The 21873-nt window shown below is 39.0% G+C and overlaps 1 protein-coding gene across 3 annotated transcripts in view; it reads right to left on the reverse strand.

Annotated features, from left to right (window-relative positions):
* LOC127976159 (NACHT, LRR and PYD domains-containing protein 3) overlaps positions 1–21873 on the reverse strand; it is a 579287-nt gene that overhangs the window by 374382 nt on the left and 183032 nt on the right. Inside the window, exons 1-2 of one of the 3 annotated variants that reach the window (XM_052580380.1) lie at positions 14910–15030; positions 340–2295 (exon numbers count right to left, since the gene is read on the reverse strand). The exons of the other annotated variants lie outside the window; for them this stretch is intronic. Of the exons in view, the coding sequence (XP_052436340.1) occupies positions 340–2192 (1853 nt within the window). The 5' untranslated portion in view covers positions 2193–2295; positions 14910–15030. Of the gene's footprint in view, positions 1–339; positions 2296–14909; positions 15031–21873 lie in introns of those variants that run through there. 3 annotated transcript variants of the gene reach the window in all.

A 21873-nucleotide genomic window follows, 5' to 3' on the forward strand; every position in this document is an offset into this window, starting at 1 on the left:
TCTATTTCTCGCGCTTTATGTCTATGCTTTAAAACATCTCCTGCTGGCAAATAATGAATTTGCATATTCATTAAGTCCGCCTGATCCACGCAGCAAACATATTTTGTTTGTTATCAAAAAATATCTACTCTAGAGGGACTTGGCTGTTGTTATTTATTCTATTTGGAAGTCTACCGGAAGTTAAGTTAGGTCCACAATACGGGCACGCGCAGTAAGGTTTGTTTATGTTGTTGCCGTTGAAACCGTCTATAGACTCTTATGTGTGAACTCTTTAGTCTAAAATACTGTCTCACCAGAACACATTTAGTTTGATCTCTGATTTCATAAATGAATACTTACAGAGCTTTTCTGCAGTTCACCACAGCTGATACCAGTCTCCTTCTACCCTCAGCTGTTGTGTTGTATTTCTTCAGATCAAATTCATCCAGCACCTCCTCTGATATCTGAAGCATGTAGGCGATTGTTGAGCATTGAGACAGAGAGAGTTTCTCCACTGAGTGATTCTCTGATTTCACAAACTCTTGAATCTCTCTGTAAAGAGTCTGATCCTTCATTTCCAGCAGACAGAGGAACAGATTGATACATCTATCACCTGAGAGATGTTCATTAGTCTTGAGTTTGTCTTTAATGTACTGTGTGATTCTCTTTATGGTCTCTGAGCTGTTCACTGTGTGTGTCAGTAGATCCTGTAATAGTCTGTGATTGGACTCCAGAGAGACACCCAGCAGGAACCGCAGGAAAAGGTCCAGGTGTCCATTTTCACTCTGTAAGGATTTATCAACTGCCACTTTTAGTAGCTCATACAGAGAGTCCTGTGATGAGTCATACCAAGGGACTTTCCAATTGGACTGTCCATTTATTTCCATTAGTATCGACTTCAGTGATTCTTTATTTTTGACTAAATGTGAGAAAAACACAAAGAAAGCAGCTAGAAACTCCTGAAAGCTCAGATGAATGAAGCAATAGACTTTCCTCTGATGAATCACAGATTCCTCCTTAAAGATCTCAGTGCAAATCCCAGAATACACTGAGGCATCAGTGATGTCTATGCTGCTCTCAATAAGGTCTTCCTCATAGAACATCACATTGCCCTTCATCAGCTGTTTGAAAGCCAGTTTAGCAAGTTTCACAAACACATCTCTGCTGGACTTCAGGAGTTTCTTTGGTTTTCTCTCATCATACTTCTGACTCTTCATGTTGATCTGAGTCAGAAGGAAGTGGATGTACATTTCCGTTAGAGTTTGAGGGATTTCTGCACTGTCATCTTGTTTCAGGAGGTTTTGAAGCACAGTGGCTGAGATCCAGCAGAAGACGGGGATGTGACACATGATGTGAAGGCTTCTTGATCTTCTGATGTGTGAGATGATTCTGCTGGCTTGATGCTCATTACTGATTCTCTTCCTGAAATATTCCTCCTTCTGAGAATCATTGAATCCCTGAATTTCTGTCACACGGATTATGTATTTTGAAGGGATCTTATAGGCTGCTGCTGGTCTGGAGGTGATCCAGATGAGAGCAGAGGGAAGCAGCTCTCCTCTGATGAGGTTTGACATCAACACACCCACTGATGAAGACTCATTCACATCACAAACTTTCTGTCTGTCTGCAAATATCAGTTTAATTCTGCTTTCATCCAGACCATCAAAGATGAACACAACCTTACATTCTTCATAAATCTTTGGGTCTAGACCATTAAGTTCAGGATAAAAGACCAGAAGAAGTCTGTGAAGACTGTAATTGTGATTTTTAATCAAGTTTATCTCTCGAAATGGAAGCACAAACATGAAATCTACATCCTGATTGGCTTTTCCCTCGGCCCAGTCCAGAATGAACTTCTGCACAGAGACAGTTTTGCCAACTCCAGCAATACCTTTGGTGAGAACAGTCTTGATGTTATTTTTATTCTGCATAGAGACATTTTTTCTAATTCCAGCGATGCCTTTAGTAATAACGGTCTTGATTTTCTCTTTCTCCTCACATCCTGGTTGATGTAATTGTTGAAAGATGTCATTGCAGCAGATTGAAGTGTCTTGTGTTCTGGGTGTTTTCTCCATCTGTAAAACTTCATGTTCTTCATTCACTCCTTCACTCTCTCCCTCTATGATGTAGAGCTGTGTGTAGATCCTGTTCAGGAGGGTTTGATTGTGATCTAGTTTGATTCCCTCAAATAATCTTTCATACTTGTTCTTCATGCTGGTTTTGTGCTGATCTTTGACTCTCTGTCTGATGGAAGTCTGACAGTCAGATATGGTGAGATGCACAGTCAGGGGCAAGACTGAACTGATCACATGATCTCTGTGAAAAAGAATTAAAGGTAGAGTTAACCCATTTTTTAATTAAAAATATAATTACAAACCATGCTGTGTATTGTAAAAAAATATATTGATATATACTTAAAATAACTGTAAACAGTAAAACAATATAATTGCAAATGGTGCAAAAAATTAAAAGCATTTAGAAACATTCTGAGTCCCATCCTCCTTGCCCCAGAGTGCTTTTGTCCACTGCCTGCTTTCCCCCTTTACCTCACCTATACACACAAACAAAGCTCTTCAATAGTTGTGGAACTCCAGTAAGTAGACTGTCAAGGCTAATCTAATTTTAAGTGATTCTTTAACACAGACAAGGCTATGTAAATAAATTAACAAAATAGTCATGACAAAAAAACTGTCATAACTAGGGTTGCAAAAAAGTGCAAAATGTCTATTTTTTTTATTATTTTCCAGGATTTTTATTTTTATTTTTCTGGGATTTTTTGAAAGATTCCGGAAACTTACCATAAATTTTCCATCCCCTTGTAATCCTAATGATAACCAATATAATTTTCCTACAATATATTGTTTCTTACATTGGTGATTATAAGGTTACCTAGCTTGTTTGGTAGCTTGTTCAGTACCGTACTGGATAGTAGCTTACAGTATGTGTGAAATGATATAAGGCCAATTGGGTAGATCTGCTAATGTGTTGGGTTTTTTGCAATATAATGTGAAGTGGCAGATCAGTAGGCTTGCTGCAGTTGAATATCTAAATAAGAGACATCCTCAATCCCAAAATAAAATCTAAAATAATAGGCAGAGCATGCAAGATAATTTAATAATTATAATATGACCGTGTGGTGAACATGAAATGGGGGGAAGATTATGTTCACCTAAGCAATATTTAAATTATTATTTATGTTATTTTGTGTTTTGTGGAGAGAATAAAGATTCTCCTTTTCACTATGCATCTGAGTCCTCTACTATCCCGTACCCTGCCAATGAAAAGGGAGTAATAATATGGAATTCTAACATATATAACCTCTGATGAAATCCAAGAAAACATAAAGCAAAGTAAAATGGTTAACGTAAAGAGACTGTATAAGATAAAAATTAAATATTAAAAAATAAAAATGGACAACGACAGGAAAGTTTGAGTGATTTGTTACCTTTTGATGGAAAAATGCTGGAAAAGTCCAAATGGGATATATAAGCTACACTGTAAAAAAAAATCCAATTAACAAAATGTTGGAAGGGCAAAAATATTTAAGTTGAACTAATTTTAGTGCTTGGGCTTAGTTGAGAGGACATATTATATTAAGTCAAGTGCGCGCGTCAGGTTAGTGGAACTAAAAATTTTACTTAATTTAGACTGAATTTACCTATACTTTTATATTTAAAAAAATGTGTAAACATATTATTTTAAATGTATGTATTTATACACAAAGTACAACAATATAAAAACATTGTATAATCATTGTATGAATATGGGAAATTAACTGTTAATGTTTATTGGATGTGGTCTTCTCATTTTATCCACAAAACACTTAATGTCAAAAGCTTTAACAGTATTACATTTAAAATTATTTAAAAGGCATTGTTTTTCCCCAAAGGTTTTGTAAGCCTAAGAAGTTCGTAATAACGATCATACGACTGATCTTAATATTATGGTCTGTTTCCCAAAAGCATCGTAAGTTAAGTAGCACTTGAAAATCATCTTAGATCTACAGTATTGTTCAAAATAATAGCAGTACAATGTGACTAACCAGAATAATCAAGGTTTTTAGTATATTTTTTATTGCTACGTGGCAAACAAGTTACCAGTAGGTTCAGTAGATTGTCAGAAAACCAACAAGACCCAGCATTCATGATATGCACGCTCTTAAGGCTGTGCAATTGGGCAATTAGTTGAAAGGGGTGTGTTCAAAAAAATAGCAGTGTCTACCTTTGACTGTACAAACTCAAAACTATTTTGTACAAACATTTTTTTTTTCTGGGATTTAGCAATCCTGTGAATCACTAAACTAATATTTAGTTGCATGACCACAGTTTTTTAAAACTGCTTGACATCTGTGTGGCATGGAGTCAACCAACTTGTGGCACCTCTCAGCTGTTATTCCACTCCATGATTCTTTAACAACATTCCACAATTCATTCACATTTCTTGGTTTTGCTTCAGAAACAGCATTTTTTATATCACCCCACAAGTTCTCAATTGGATTAAGGTCTGGAGATTGGGCTGGCCACTCCATAACATTAATTTTGTTGGTTTGGAACCAAGACTTTGCCCGTTTACTAGTGTGTTTTGGGTCATTGTCTTGTTGAAACAACCATTTCAAGGGCATGTCCTCTTCAGCCTTTGCCATTCTGGTTATTCTTCTATCCATTTTGATGGTTGTCTTCCGTTTTCTTCCACGTCTCTCTGGTTTTGCTCTCCATTTTAAGGCATTGGAGATCACTTTAGCTGAACAGCCTATCATTTTTTGCACCTCTTTATAGGTTTTCCCCTCTCTAATCAACTTTTTAATCAAAGTACGCTGTTCTTCTGAACAATGTCTTGAATGACCCATTTTCCTCAGCTTTCAAATGCATGTTCAACAAGTGTTGGCTTCATCCTTAAATAGGGGCCACCTGATTCACACCTGTTTCTTCACAAAATTGATGACCTCAGTGATTGAATGCCACACTGCTATTTTTTTGAACACATCCCTTTCAACTAATTGCCCAATTGCACAGCCTTAAGAGCGTGCATATCATGAATGCTGGGTCTCATTTGTTTTCTGAGAATCTACTGAACCTACTGGTAACTTGTTTGCCACGTAGCAATAAAAAAATATACGAAAAACCTTGATTATTCTGGTTAGTCACATTGTACTGCTATTATTTTGAACAATACTGTATTAGTGCTCGGTAGTAATAAAGCCATAAGTGCATCGTAAGAAGACCTTCAACTTTATTCAAGTTCTTTATTCATGTGATTATAGTTCAATTTGAAATTATAAATTAAATACTTAAAACGGGCAAAAAAACTAAAAATACAAATACACATCTAAATTATATGACTGAACAAAAAATAATAATGAAAGAACTAATGTAGGAAACATGCTTCAAAGACAAATATAAAAAACTGTCAACCGATGTGCAGCCATCTTGGGCCTGGAAATAAAGTGTCTACAAATATACTTAAAACTATTATAATATAATATAATATAATATAATATAATATAATATAATATAATATAATATAATATAATATAATATAATATTATATTATATTATATTATATTATATTATATTATATTCAAGCTTTCTGTAATGCACCATTAGGTTAACATTTCGATAAACAACCATGTAGCCTACTCCGTACTGCCGCTCCCTATATGCAGAGTACACAGTTTGAGTAGGGCACCAACTCCCAGGGAGGCAACATCCCAATTGCTCAAAAAAAACAAAAAAAAACAGCACCTTTCCCCAACCTGTGCTCGCACCTCATGTCTGCGAGTGAACGCTCATAATTGATGGATGGACATCTATGCCCGTGGAAAAGACATCAGCAATCCAGCACAGAGACAAGAATATGGCAGAAAGTAAAAAAATAAATAATAATAATAATACCCCGGCATAAAGTTGCTTTGACGGTGGATGTCCGATATATGCTAATTTAGGGACCGTCTCTAAAGTTACATGCAATTTGGTATACACGATTCTAACGTCAATAACATTTGAAGAGAATGACTTACATTCATAAAAACAACTGTAAACTGTTAATCTAGGTGTCATCAATAATGCACACCTTTTATATTTTTAGATTAATCTAGATTAAAATGGTTCATTTGAATTCAGACAAAGGCATTCAGAATATGTATGCTACCCAAATAAATTAATGACTAAAAGTAAGTCTTTTAGAAGGGGTTTCTCAAGCCAGGTGGTGCATTAGAACATGGGCTCATCTCCTGTTTCCAAAATGCATCACAAACTGCTTGAGAAAGCTGTAAACTAATTCCACATTGCATAAGGTGCAAACAACCTTACACCTGTTTCACACATACTCCGTCTGCAGTGCGTATGCGTTTCAAATTTTTTTACGCACCCATGTTAACGGATTCCAGCGTTCACGCGATTGCAGTCCGTCAGTGCGTTCCAGGAGTGGTGCGTCCGAGTAGCGGACTGAAAACGCATCCTGTGTGAAAGCACAATGAGTATGAGTCCGTGCTGCTTCAGCACCACATACGTAACGGACACGGACTGCATACGCACTGCAGATGTGTTAAGTGTGAAACAACCGCGTGTCTTGTCAAGGTTTCCATTGGGAAGCTTCTTAAAAAAATAATAATAATTCCCTGAAGCAAACCCGGCAGCCTCAGCTGCATCCATGTTATAGCACATCATGTTTGATTTGGCAATGTCACAGTAGGCATACACACAGGTTCGAAGACTCGTTCTCGCCCCCTACAGTGCAATTCGATTAGGCATACATCTGCGCTAAAATGTCAAGGTGAAAGTCATCATAGCTTTCCTAGTATAGAGCCAGCTCTTAACCCAAATTTGAGGATAGATTAATAATATTTTTTTATCGCCCGATAAGAGTCTCACATTAATGCAGCAGATTAACGCCGATAACAGCCCACCACTCAGATATATATATATATATATATATATATATATATATATATATATATATATACAGTATTGTTCAAAATAATAGCAGTACAATGTGACTAACCAGAATAATCAAGGTTTTTCGTATAATTTTTTTATTGCTACGTGGCAAACAAGTTACCAGTAGGTTCAGTAGATTCTCAGAAAACAAATGAGACCCAGCATTCATGATATGCACGCTCTTAAGGCTGTGCAATTGGGCAATTAGTTGAATTAGTTGAAAGGGGTGTGTTAAAAAAAATAGCAGTGTGGCATTCAATCACTGAGGTCATCAATTTTGTGAAGAAACAGGTGTGAATCAGGTGGCCCCTATTTAAGGATGAAGCCAACACTTGTTGAACATGCATTTGAAAGCTGAGGAAAATGGGTCGTTCAAGACATTGTTCAGAAGAACAGCGTACTTTGATTAAAAAGTTGATTAGAGAGGGGAAAACCTATAAAGAGGTGCAAAAAATGATAGGCTGTTCAGCTAAAATGATCTCCAATGCCTTAAAATGGAGAGCAAAACCAGAGAGACGTGGAAGAAAACGGAAGACAACCATCAAAATGGATAGAAGAATAACCAGAATGGCAAAGGCTCAGCCAATGATCACCTCCAGGATGATCAAAGACAGTCTGGAGTTACCTGTAAGTACTGTGACAGTTAGAAGACGTCTGTGTGAAGCTAATCTATTTTCAAGAATCCCCTGCAAAGTCCCTCTGTTAAAAAAAAGGCATGTGCAGAAGAGGTTACAATTTGCCAAAGAACACATCAACTGGCCTAAAGAGAAATGGAGGAACATTTTGTGGACTGATGAGAGTAAAATTGTTCTTTTTGGGTCCAAGGGCCACAGGCAGTTTGTGAGACGACCCCCAAACTCTGAATTCAAGCCACAGTACACAGTGAAGACAGTAATGCATGGAGGTGCAAGCATCATGATATGGGCATGTTTCTCCTACTATGGTGTTGGGCCTATTTATCACATACCAGGGATCATGGATCAGTTTGCATATGTTAAAATACTTGAAGAGGTCATGTTGCCCTATGCTGAAGAGGACATGCCCTTGAAATGGTTGTTTCAACAAGACAATGACCCAAAACACACTAGTAAACGGGCAAAGTCTTGGTTCCAAACCAACAAAATTAATGTTATGGAGTGGCCAGCCCAATCTCCAGACCTTAATCCAATTGAGAACTTGTGGGGTGATATCAAAAATGCTGTTTCTGAAGCAAAACCAAGAAATGTGAATGAATTGTGGAATGTTGTTAAAGAATCATGGAGTGGAATAACAGCTGAGAGGTGCCACAAGTTGGTTGACTCCATGCCACACAGATGTCAAGCAGTTTTAAAAAACTGTGGTCATACAACTAAATATTAGTTTAGTGATTCACAGGATTGCTAAATCCCAGAAAAAAAAATGTTTGTACAAAATAGTTTTGAGTTTGTACAGTCAAAGGTAGACACTGCTATTTTTTTGAACACACCCCTTTCAACTAATTGCCCAATTGCACAGCCTTAAGAGCGTGCATATCATGAATGCTGGGTCTTGTTTTTTTCTGACAATCTACTGAACCTACTGGTAACTTGTTTGCGACGTAGCAATAAAAAATATACTAAAAACCTTGATTATTCTGGTTAGTCACATTGTACTGCTATTATTTTGAACAATACTGTATATATATATATATATATATATATATATATATATATATATATATATATATATATATATATATAATGTTTTTGTAGATCCCTACTATCACTACCACCTGCAAACCACGCATCACACACTGTAGGCAGCGTAATCTTAACCACCTGCACACTTTCTTTTTCTATTAGTCTCTGGAATTGCCAGTCTGCTGTAAACAAAGCCGATTTCATTACTTCTATTATTACTCACAATCTCATGGCCCTTACAGAGACTTGGATCAAACCAGAGGACACTGCTACACCTGAAGCACTCTCCAATAATTTTTAATTTCCCCTCTCCCCCTGTTTGACCGGAAGAGGTGGAGGTACTGGTCTGCTCATCTCTAATGATTGGAAATTTAATCCTTTACCATCTTTGGGTATTACCCTCTTAAAATACATTTTGTAGTTGTCTATCGACCCCCAGGACCACTAGGTAACTTTTTAGATGAATTAGATGTGCTGCTGTTAGGGCCCATAACCATTTCAAGGCTCGTGAATTCAAAGGACACAGGTTGAACATATAAAAAAGTATCACAACCCCTGATGTGAGTTCCAAGATGTCTCTATTTAATTAATTAACATATTTCAAATCAATACTCGCGGCACCAGATGGGTAAGTTTTGCCGACCATAAAAGGGGGAATTTGAGGTTGACTAACTGGGAGGCTCTCGCTGACGTTTGGTGGGAGCCCACACCAACAAACGGTTAAGCCTTCTGGCCATAAAATATGAAAAAGCAAAGTTTTCTAGCTGGGAGGCTCACGGTCATCTGGTGAGAGCTCAATATTCGCGGCACCAGATAGGTAAGTCTCGACGACCGTAAAAGGGGAAGTTAAGATTGTAGCTGGGAGGCTCTTGTCGGCGTACGATGGGAGCACACGGCATCGAACGAGTAAGCCTTGCTGGCCATAAAATAGAAGATGTAAGGTTGTCAAGCTGGGAGGCTCTTGCCAGCATCTGGTGGGAGCTCAATACTCGCGGCACTGAATGGGTACACCTGTTGTCGGACGTAAAGGCCAAGAATGCTTGACTAGGACGGCTCTTGCAGCCTTTGACAAGAGTTCAAAATTCATGCACGGACATGTAAGCATTCACTCGACCGGGATAGCTCTTGCGGCATCTGACGGGAATTTAAATTCTCACGGCATCAGACTTGGTAGCACGGAGAGAGATCCGTGGTGCGGCGCAGCTCGGCTATCTGATCAGAAAAGGCCCCTGCATCTATCCAGGTGTCTTAGCAGATCAGTCTGATATGCTTGAACCACCACCATTGTGTGTAATAAAGCTACAGCCTGACCTGCTGTGGCGTATTCCTTGCAATTTAAGCAAGATTAATTTCTGAAGGGGTTTAGATGGGCGGGGGCGGGGGTGGGTTAAAAGAGGATGTCACCCCCTCAGAAATATATATTTTTTAGCTCTTTCTACAGGGGGCATCCTCTCGTAGACATTTTCACGCATCACCTCGATGTCGGCACATTTACTTTTATGCTGAAACTGATGGATGTGAGAAGAAAATGGCCTATTTCATTTCTTTTTGATCTCTGTATGGATATCATGCAGAAATGGAAGGCTCACCTGAGCTTTAGCTATGGTCAAAAAGATAACACTCATCTAGGTTTTTTTTTTGTGGCCTCTCAGCCTCACCTTGTTAGCGCACTCTCATGGCAAGTCCAACTTTGCCGTGACACGATCCATAACCTCCAACAGCTCTTCATACGCAGGGCAGGAGAGTTGAGAAGGCTCAGCCTCAGCTTCCTCACCATTCTCAAATATCTCCTTCTTTTCCTGGGTAAAAACCCAGCAGAACACTAACCTCAGTATCAGAAAATGTTAAAGATATAACATCATTCTCCCTAGGCTCTCTCTCGTCTGCCACCATTACGAGTGCGAAAGGCAAAATCCCTCTTTAAACCATTCAGACAGATCCACCTGTTTTCTCACGAGCTCATTCTCCTCCGTGCCTCAGTAGCAGCGGGTCCTGAACCGTGGGAAGCAGATGGCTGCCATTTTTCCTTTTTTTTCAGGAAGAGAGATGAACAAGAGCAAAGCTTTCCTCAAAGACATTGCATGCGTGCTCTTCACCCAAACAAATGATGCAAAGATCGTCATGTTTGATGCCATGTTAGTAGGGCTGTGAATCTTTGGCAAGGCAGCGATTCGATTTGATTACGATTCATAGGTTTTCGATTCGATTTAAGAACGATTTTTGCAAATTTAGAACGATTCAATTCGATTCGATTCACAATTAAATTCGATTCGATTCGATTAGATTATAACAATTCGATTCTGCATTCTTTAAGTGCATTCACGGGATTATTTAAATGCTTCTACTAAATTCTTTAAATGCTTAGTCAGGGGGCAAATTACAGTAGCATTTATGGTTAGAGAACCATAGGTTAAAAAAAAACAACAACAACAAAAAAAACTTTTGTCCATTGTTAAATGCTAGTTTAATAACGCAACATGGCATACGTAAAAATGTATGTAAGCCAAGTTTTTAAAAAAGAGCTTAAAGAGTATTATGTATAAGCTAACATTTTGTCACACCAGGGGAGTAGCCATAATTTCAGAAGTGACAGAAATGTCAAATACAATAATTTTATGTATGTAGCCTATATAATAATAATAATAATAATAATAATAATAATAATAATAATTATAATTATTTATTTATTTTTATTTTTTTACAATGAATTATCTTCTTTTTTAATTACTTTTAATTAGCTGTAATGAATCAAATACACTGCTGGACAATAATCAATGTAATCAATATTTGTTTCCTATCGGCAATTTTATGATTGATTTATATACTAGGCTACATTTAATTAGCAATTATTTAAATTTTCTGCACAGAATAAGGTAGAAAATATACTTTATAGTTTCTGTACTGTAATAAATGTCAATTAGCACTGCATCATTTTGGCAAAAGCAAAGAAGGGTAAGTGAAGATTTAAACAAAAAGAAATTGTTTAAAACAGTGTGAATAGAAAGGTGCCAGTAAAAAATTATGTGTGGTATGGGTAATGTTGGTCATCGCTTGAATTTTGATAATTCCAGTTCTTGTCAATTCCTAATTTCAATTTACAATAAGGTAAACATAAATAAATAAATAAATCTTAGATATCATCTTATTACAAAATATTATTCAGCTGAATAATATGAATGAAAATCAACAGTCTAAAGAACACTTACACAAAGATGTGTGTGAAGGAGAGAAAACAGCCCACAAGTCTTCTTGACTTGAATGGTTTAAAATTACATTGAAAGTGTAGTTTGTAATACTAACAAAGGTGTACTCCAGGGACATTTTCGGTAAAAAAAAAAAAAAAAAAGAGTGTTTTATTTAACATGTTAACACATACCTAGGGAATCCAAAATCTATTCCAATTCTGGAATAGGGTGCTTAGGGTCAGGAATCGACTAATTATCGACTAATTAATCATAAATTAAAATTTCAGTTCCTCCTATTGATTCCCTTGTGTGTAGTGATGCGCAGGTCGGGTTGGGGCGGGTAAGGAAATTGGCACTTTATTTGCGGGGTGGGTTGAAGTGGGTCACTAAAAACTAAATGTTAAAAATCCATTTATGTAGCGTGCAATTTAGTGGGGGAAATTTTTTAATCTATCAAGAGATTCATTCATTTTCAGTTCGTTCACCAAAATGATTCATTAAATTCATTCACTGATTCGTTCAGTGACAATTTCTTCATAGCTATAACACAAATACGCCACAGCAGGTGACGAAAAAGAGTGTCTTATGTGTTATGTCTTAAGTCAATGGATGTATTCACTTGTGACAAAAACTGATTTGGCTTTACTGAAATGTGTGCATAATCACATTAAATAAATAGTCTAAATAAGTTGTTCCGATGAACAAAGCACGAGGCTTTCTTGCATAATTAACATTTTAATTGTTTGGTCACACTTTTCAAATAGTAAATATTCACATTCATAAATCGGGGATTAAACTTGGAGTTATGTTCTGTATGCTAAATATGAAAAGTGCATGTGCACAGTACCTATGACTGTGCTTTGCATCTGCTGATTGCTGATCGAGATTTACATGAATGGGCGACTGACCCTATATACTCTCATTGATTTTGTTCATGAACGAGCTATGTACCAGTTCATTTCATTCACAAACGAGATGTGTCAGTTCAACTCGTTCATGAATGAGAAGATCTCTCGATCTCGTTCAGTGAAGGGCATATTCATTCACTACTTTCAACAAATCACATGCTCCATCACATCTCATACTTGAAGGCTATTAGCTAGAGGTTGAGTAACTCTTTGACAGGATAAAACAGATCACAGAGCTACCCGGAACCCGGCTAAGAGTGCTGCTCTGCTGTGGAGGGAGGAATTTCAGTGAACGAGAAATATGAGTCATTGGATTACGAACGAGAACGATTCGTTCACCTAAAAGATGTGTTCATGAACGAGTGAACTAGTGCAATTCCTTATATCCTTTATTAAATATATATTTTCATATTTTATTAGGTTCTTTGATAAGGTTACAATACGAAGGTCTAAGTAGCAACATAAATTCCGTAATATCCCCGATGCGCAGGTCGGGGCGGGTACAGAAATTTTACTTTATTTGCGGTGGCGGGCCAAATAATTTAACAAAAGCGGGACCCAACGGGTTGGAAAAACCCGCGAATCACTACTTGTGTGCATTTTAATATGACTTAAAACCTTTCAAGGCACAAGAAGACTCATGCACTGTACTGCAAACATAGGCATATCCATCATTTTAGAAATGAGGGGGACAGGAATAACCAATCATTTGTATTCTATTAAGCAGATCCACGATGCTAAGCAACACTTGTAGCATAAAATCCATCCCTAGGATGAGAGGAGAGGATAGATCAAGGATAATGATAAACCGATGGTAGAAATGTTTACCCAGGAGGCTAATGTTTAACCAGACAATGACAGCAAGATGAATTGGGGGTGAAAAGTGTAAGGTTGCACTCTCTGAAATGTTGTAAGTCATCAGAAATCATATTTGTACGAACTGCCGAAAGCGAGGAGTCTGTATCCAGCACTGTGTCAATGGCTTTGTGACAGAAATGGACTATAACAATAAACAGTGTGTTCCAACACAAAGGAGAAGTATGGTCCTCCACAAGTCCAAGGACAAGCGACTCAGGCAGTGACAAGATTGCTTTAGGAGGATTGCTTCTGTGAAGCATCCTCCATCCCCTGAAGTTTACCTTCTGCCAAACAGAATTTTTCTTCCATTTCTGTTTATGTTGTGGCTTTAGCCTCCTCCCTAGGATTCTGTGGCTCAATCAAAACTGAACTTGTCTATTTGTCAGTGGCTGGAAAATACACAGTATGTTGTGCAAGGTTGCAGTTGAGACAGTTTCTAGATATGAAACCAGGAGCAGAACATTTGAAACATTTGACATTTGTCAGGGCCAAGAGTGGAGTGCAGCCGGTGGGCAGACACCAAGAGGTCTATGACTGAAGCAATTTGCATGCCGTACAAGGCAACTCAGTAATGTTCAAGTGCATGCTTGCAGATAAGATCAATCTGTTCCTGTTCTGGCATTGGTGACTTAAGTATCCTGAATTCAGATAACAAGTATGCAAAAAACATTGGAAATGGTCCTCCCTGAGCTTGAATGCAGTCAAGAATACCTCTCCAGACATACTCTTGGTTATCCTAAAAGGGAAATACAGCCTTGAACAGGGTGCAGAACTGCATCCAAGATGTAATGTGTGAACTCAGTACTGTAAACCACTTTCTGGGCGTTTTAGCCAAGAAACATGGCAATTCAAGCTAAATTTGAGCATCAATGAGACCCAAAGAAGTTCTGTAGGCATCCACAAGAATTCACAAACACTGGAGATTCCATTCTTGATTGATGCAAGACTAAAGCCAAGGTTTTGGTTTCATTGTTCAATTCAAGAGAACTTTGAGCGAGGCTAAACACACTGTTCATTCTGGTGTTCATTTCCCCCTCAAATGTGTGTTCCATGGGAATTGAAGCTACAAACTTTTGCGCTGCTAACACAATGCTCTACCACTGAGACACAGGTAACTGTGGTTGGAAGAGGAACTGTGGTCATCAACGTGAGTTGGGAGAGTAATTAGTGTGCTTGACTGGCATGTTGTCAGAGTTTGTCACCTTATGAACATTTTTATTATTCTTATGATTCTTATGACATTTTTATTATTCTTATGAACGCGTTAATAGACTTCATAGGGTTAAGGTGAAAGTGAAAAGTGGTGTGACGTGGCCAAGTATGTTGACCCATACTCGGAATTAGTTCATTCCAATCCATTCCATATTTCATCATATTTATACTCACTCAGGGTCAGAGATCACTGCTCCATCACTGAGATCAGGAGGGTTTCCTATGGACGCGTCACACTTCACAGACACACAGCTGGGTTTTGGAGATAAGGCTCTATGTGTGTGAGCATCATCGAATCTCCTCCTGTGTTAAATGATTTTAGAGATTTAGCATCGGGTAGAACTAAGTCACACACACACAGACACATGCTGTTTTATAACAAAGTTCGGGAGGAACAGTCGCAGTTCATTAACCTGATTAACACAAGTGGAGACCAATCAGTAATCAACTCATGACAAGGTATAAATAACAGCAGAACCTATCTCTGTTCATTGACAGTTTTCAGCATCCCTCCTCCACCCCATTTCTCCTCACTTATAGATCCATCTACTCTTACCACAACCGGGGGGAGTACTCTGGGTTCGGGCCACATCCCGAGCTCGGAGCCCTCCACCCGGACAGCACGCCAAATACGCATAAACTTACGGTATTAATATACGTAGATGTGAACTCGTGAAACATATATATATATTAGGGGTGTAACGGTACGTGTATTCGTACCGGACCGTTTCGGTAAAGGGCTTTCGGTATGGTGCACGTGTGTACTGAATGACCGAATGCAATATTTTGTGTGCGGAACATAGGTACATTTTCGTGTTTCCAAATGAACATATTAAGTGGCGGAAGTCTCCGCATTCAGCGCAAATCCCACCCTACAGCTGATTCTAAGGCCGGTGACACAATGGCTGCGTGGCGTGAGCATGGCGTTTCTGCTGCGTGTCAGTTGCGTGACGGCTGCTTCGTGTTTTCTGGGTCTTTACACAACAGAATCGTGCCTGACGCGGTGCTGGCGCACTGCTGCTACTGTAGGTGACATAGAGGGAGGCCGCCGACAGACCAGGATCTTGTCTTCACAACAACAATATCTATACTTCATGTTGAGCATAAATATAAAGCCTACTGATAAAGGACACCGTCAACAGTATTGACGTCAAAATATACTATTTTTGACAGGTGCAATATGCCAGTGTGTCACCGGCCTAAGGTTTTCAAAAGGCATCACGCGAGTGCAAACATCACTACAACTAGGAAAAAAACATTGTAATTCAAACGCAGCTCCCGTCAGCATTTAAACAGACCTTTGCTCTTAATTCTGATTGGTCCAAAGCAATAACGAAATCTGAGGAGGTCTAAAAACTTAATGCTGCACTTTACACTTTGGAAAAGTTATATATATTTTTTTAAATATGAGCAGGCCTACAAGCTGGGATTGGTAATGTTGCTCTGTAATCATAGTTATTTATTTATATTTTTTAGGGATGCACCGAAATTTCGGCCACCGAAAATTTTCGGCCGAAAATGGCCTTTTCGGTTTTCGGCCGATAGACTTTTATCACCGAAACAACACGGCCGAAATGTTGTGATGACGCAAACAGAAACCGCGACCTGCACGTGCACCTGCATAGCAAAGACCACGAGCTCCCCGCGACATTCACTTAACACCAGTGAGAACTTTCTCTCTCTTCGTATTCCTTTATTCGCAGCACTAAAACGTCTCCTAACAAAGAGATTAAGACGGACCACGAAGTAAAAACAAAGAAAAGTACAGTCTTATAGAGTCTGTTAGCACACGTCTCACTGAGATCTTTTCGGATCCTCTGCACTTCATCGCGAATGTGCTTGATCCGCGTTATAATGACCATTACTTGGATGCGGAAATAAGGCAGCGCGCACGAGAAATGATCCAGGCCGCGCTGTATACGGAGAACCCGCGTGGAGACGGAGAAGCGCCAAGCGCAGGAAACGGATCAGAGCGCAGAAAAAAGACTGGTCTCTGCACCAGATGAGTGGCATGCACCCTCTGTGTCTGATATGTTCAGTGGAATTCTGCAAGAAAGTGCCTCAAATAATAATAATACGTTGGCTATTTTGTTCTTATACACACACACAAACATATATACATACATAATATCAGATTGTAGCCATATTTATGCTAGATTTTCTGCTAGATTTCTGCTTTAATTTGATAAAGATGTTTATTTATGCCCTGGCCCTATTTAAATACACTCTCTCAAATATTTCTCAAATGTCAGGCAGATGACAAGCTCAACTGCTCAACAGCTAGATGGTTATCTGTCTGTAGTCCCCATCCCCAGAAGTGATAACAGTCTTGCCAACAGGAGAAGTAATGCACTTTCTAGTCCTACATAGAAAAATTTCAAATGCACTTCACCTAAATGCACTTTGTTTTTATGAGAGAACTGTTCATTTTAAAACCTTTCTGCAGGCCAGTAGGCCTGTACATTATTATTAAATATACACACGAGTGGGATACATTTTTAGTTTGAATTTTATTTTATACTGTGCATTGTTGCAATGTGCTTAATAAATATTTGCATCATTTGTAATTATGTATTTTTATGAATTTTTTTTAATAAGTTATGTAATTGTAATTATCTTTGAAACTTTAATATTAATTTATGCAATTGCAAAGTCTTAAATTTAGTAAAGTTAGTACACGGTCATAGCAATAAATGCAATGGTACTAATAATTGGCATAATTTATTTCGGTGTTTCGGTTTCGGTTTTCGGCCTTGGTTTTCTCTTTTTCGGTTTTCGGTTTCGGCCAAGAATTTTCATTTCGGTGCATCCCTAATATTTTTCATTATATTTTATTATATGATATTGGTTTGCGACTGAGAGTATTTTATTTAGTGGAGAACTTTGCAGCAGTATTTTATTTATTCATTTTTTATTTTATATATATTTTATTAAAAAGTATTTTAAAAAAGTGTAAACAAATTGTTAAACAAAGTTTATAGTAATAAACAAATTGCAGTTTAATGTTTGCATTTCTTTCCCTTACTGTACCGAAAATGAACCGAACCGTGACTTTAAAACCGAGGTACGCACCGAACCATGTTTTCTGCGTACCATTACACCCCAGAAAAATAAAAAAAGATTCATAAAACAACCTTACATAACATTCTGTGGTTCAATAAAAATATTTAGTGAATTTTGTGAAGTTTCACTATGGCAATTAAATCAAGTTTATACTCACTCAGGATCAGAGGTCACTGCGCCTTCACTGAGATCAGGGGGGTTTCCTATGGATGCCTCACTGCTCATAGACACACAGCTGGGTTCTGGAGATTCTGCTCCATGCATTTGAACATCCTTTAACATCCCCCTGTGTTAAATAAAAGATTTTACAGAGATTTAACAAAGGTGGAAGTCAGTCACACAAATAGTTTAGAGTTTTTAGGTCCTATAATTAACACCTCTCTTTTTTCAGAATTTAGCAGTAAGAAATTACTAGTCATCCAATATCATCACCATAACAGTGAAAGCTAACACTGTGTTTCCTGATGATATCTCCCAAGGTTAACATGTAAAGCGTGAAGGGTAATGAACGCAGCACTAAAATCCAATAGCACTGATAGAGAGACACAACCACGATCAGATGATAAGATCAGGTCATTTGTAACTCTAAGGAGAGCAGTCTAAATCCTGACTGGAAATCCTCACAGATACCATTTTTTCTCTAAAAAGGAATATAATTCTGAGGAGACTACCTTTTCTTGTATCTTGGACAGAAAAGGGAGATTTGAGATCGGTCTATAATTAAGTAGTTCTTTGGGGTCAAGTTGTGTTTTTTTTTTTTTTTTTTGATGAGAGGCTTAATAACAGCCAGTTTGAAGGTTTTGGGGACATATCCTAATGACAATGAGGAATTAATAATTGTCAGAAGAGGATCTATGACTTCTGAAAGCACCTCTTTTAGGAGCTTAGATGGAATAGGGTCTACCATACATGTTGTGTCATGGTTTAAATGATTTGACAAATTTATACAATTATTCCTCTCCTATAGTAGAGAATGAGTGGAACTGTTCCTCAGGGGATCTATAGTGCACTGTCCAATGCGATAAAAGTAAAGTATTCATAAAGTCATTACTGCTGTGATGTTGGGAAATGTCAACACTTGTTGATGCTTTATGTTTCATTAATTTAGCCACTGTATTGAATAAATAGCTGGAGCTATGTTTGTTTTCTTCTAGAAGTGACAAAAAGTAATCAGATCTAGCAGTTTTAAATACCTATCTTTAGGATAGTTTACTTTCCCGCCAAGCAATACAAAATACCTCTAGTTTTGTTTCCTCTTGCTCTGCTACATTTTCTGGGGCTGCTCTCTTTAGGGTGCGATTGTGCTCATTATACCATTGTGTCAGACTTTTTTTTTAATTAACTTTCCTTAAGCGTAAAGGAACTGTATGCTAGAAAAGAGAGAGTTCCTAGTTTCTGTTACATCATCAAGTTGTTCTGAGGTTTTGGATATGCATTAGGATACATTAGGAAGAATACTTACAAAGCAGTCTATTGTGGTAGAAGTGATGGTTCTATCATACTAGAATTTACAGTTAGCTATATAAAGTTTCCACAAAACTAAATAATGATTTGAGATATCATTGCTTGGCTGCATAATTTCAACATCATCAACATCAATTCCATGTGAGAGTATTAAATCTAGAGTATGAATTTGACAATGAGTAGGTCCTGAGATGTGTTGTCTATCCCCAGTTCAGAATTTCTATAAATACTAAGAACGAAACATGTGTAAGATCTTAATGCATACCTGAAAGAAAGTGAAAAAAGTGAAAGTGTCATGACATTCAGCCAAGTATGGTGACCCATACTCAGAATTTGTGCTCTGCATTTAACCCATCCAAACACACACACACACACACACACACACAAACACACACACACACACACACACACACACAGAGCAGTGGGCAGCCATTTATGCTGCGCCACCCAGGGAGCAGTCAGGGTTCAGTGCCTTGCTCAAGGGCACCTAAGTCATGGTATTGAAGGTGGAGAGAGAACTGTACATGCACTCCCCCCACCTTCAACTCCTGCCGGCCCGAGACTCGAACTCACAACCTTTCGATTGCCAGTCCAACTCTCTAACCATTATGCCATGACTTCCCTTTGAATATAAGCACTGAGAGTGGTCTGGACAGGCAGCCGAGACAGTGCTACGAGGGCTGTGTCGATTGGAGTGATGCCAATCGTCTGGGACCCCCCTTTCTCAATGCTCAGTTCCAATTCAGGTTACAGAGTGAGATTGTGGTCCTTGAAGAAAGCTGGAATTTCTACCTCAGATTGGTACTCTTCACTTGAAAGGTGGTACAGCTCCAGGTCCCCGAGGTGGAGGATGGCAACTTTGGGCACCTGGATCCACATCCTCTGGTTGGGCAGGCTGACATGGGTGGCAGTGTCATGCTGGTCATAGGTCAGTATGGCAGTATGGATTGGCGTGTTGATGAGCCACTGATTTCCCACAATCTCTGCTTGCGTTTCTGTGACTTGTGTGCGAGGCTTGACCTCAGCCAGGAGGGGTGCCTCACTCTGTATGGGTTGTAACCCGCAGATTCCTTCAGTGTTGTCTCTGAGAAAGGGCTTGCTTTGTGTTGGTCAGGGTACACATACGCAGATTTGGTGCCAGGTATAACTGTGGGTTACTGTCGTGATAGGCTATCCTGATGTGAGTGTTTCCTTGCCAGTTTCCTAGTGACAGAGGATAACAATGTTTTTACCAGGCTAAGCGGCACCAGATATGGAGGAATTTTATCCATGGCTAGGCTGTCAATGGACGAGCTCAACTCACGGAGCATGTCAGACATCAGTGTGGTGACCATCTGGGTTTGGGCAACATCATTCTGTATAACAGAGAATAACTGTTTCACAGAGTCTACAATTTGGTTGAGCAGGACACTGTGAGTGTTCAGAACCACCAAAGTACCCTTTAATGATTTGCCTATGGTCTGTAGGGTTTGGCCCTGTAGTGTGAGTTGTTCTCTCAGCTGGGGCATTTCAGTCAGGATCTCCCTTACATGTTGCCTCAGGGTAGATAGGCTCACAGAGTTGATGCTGGTCACTCCCAGGTTGAACAGGAGCAGCTCCTAGCAAAGCCCCCAGGAATCGTTTGTCATGTCGGTTATGTCCACTTAGCTCTGCCTGGGTGACAGTCATTTTCTGCCACTGAGTGAGCATGTGTTTCTTATTGACTTCTGCATGAGCGACGGTATTCTCGGTCCATTGGGCACCTGCCCAACTGTAGTGTGCAGCTGCCTGGGGATAATGTGTCCGATAGATAGAGTTTTAGTTGGAAATACACTTTTTGAGTGTGAATTCTACAGTTGGTCACAAGAAGTCCAGGTCGGTCCCTCAGTGCAATGCCTGATGCTGGACCTGGTGATGTAATATCAGGTTGCGGCTGTCCTCTGTTTGGCTGAATGCACAGGATAGTGAGCCATATCAACATCCTGTTGACTTGTGTGGAGTTGCCTGGTGTCTGGTGGCCATGAGCACCAGAGGAAGTTTAACATCTCAGTCCTTTTGGTTAGCAAACACATATTTTCTTAGCATGCTGACCACAGTTCCTTGTTTTAGTGTCTCATAAGTGGCTCTCATGCCGTGGTGTCCCGCACATGGTGTGTCGTGAGCATACATCAGCATCAACCCCCTTTGATACTGTGGCACCACAAGCCTTGGTACAGTGAGGTTATCAGGGGCATAAAACAAAATGTTGTCAATCACACGCAGCATGTGTGTTATGTAGTATAGTTGTCTGAGGCTTGGGGCAGCAGCAAGTTCATCTGGTGTGATAGGGTGGCAGGAGGGGTTAGAGAGGTTTTGAAGAATAGTTTTGATGGACGAGTCAGAGGCTTGCATGTTAGCAATGTCATGAGTGGAGATTTGAAGAGCCAGGGTAAGAGACTGTGAGTTGGGCATTGTGGTGGGTGGAGTTAGTATGCTGCGGTTTATGGCTGCCACGTTAAGGGTGGGTGGGTGGCTTGGTGGAGACCATAACTCGGTGTGTACTGCACCTGCTTTGGCTAGGGAATCTGTTTGGTCATTGAGGTTTTTGTCTGGACCAGGTTGCTTCGAGTGTCCTTTCACTTTCTTCCAGTAT

The sequence above is a fragment of the Carassius gibelio genome, chromosome B17 (assembly GCF_023724105.1).
Source record: "Carassius gibelio isolate Cgi1373 ecotype wild population from Czech Republic chromosome B17, carGib1.2-hapl.c, whole genome shotgun sequence".
NCBI lineage: Eukaryota > Metazoa > Chordata > Actinopteri > Cypriniformes > Cyprinidae > Carassius > Carassius gibelio.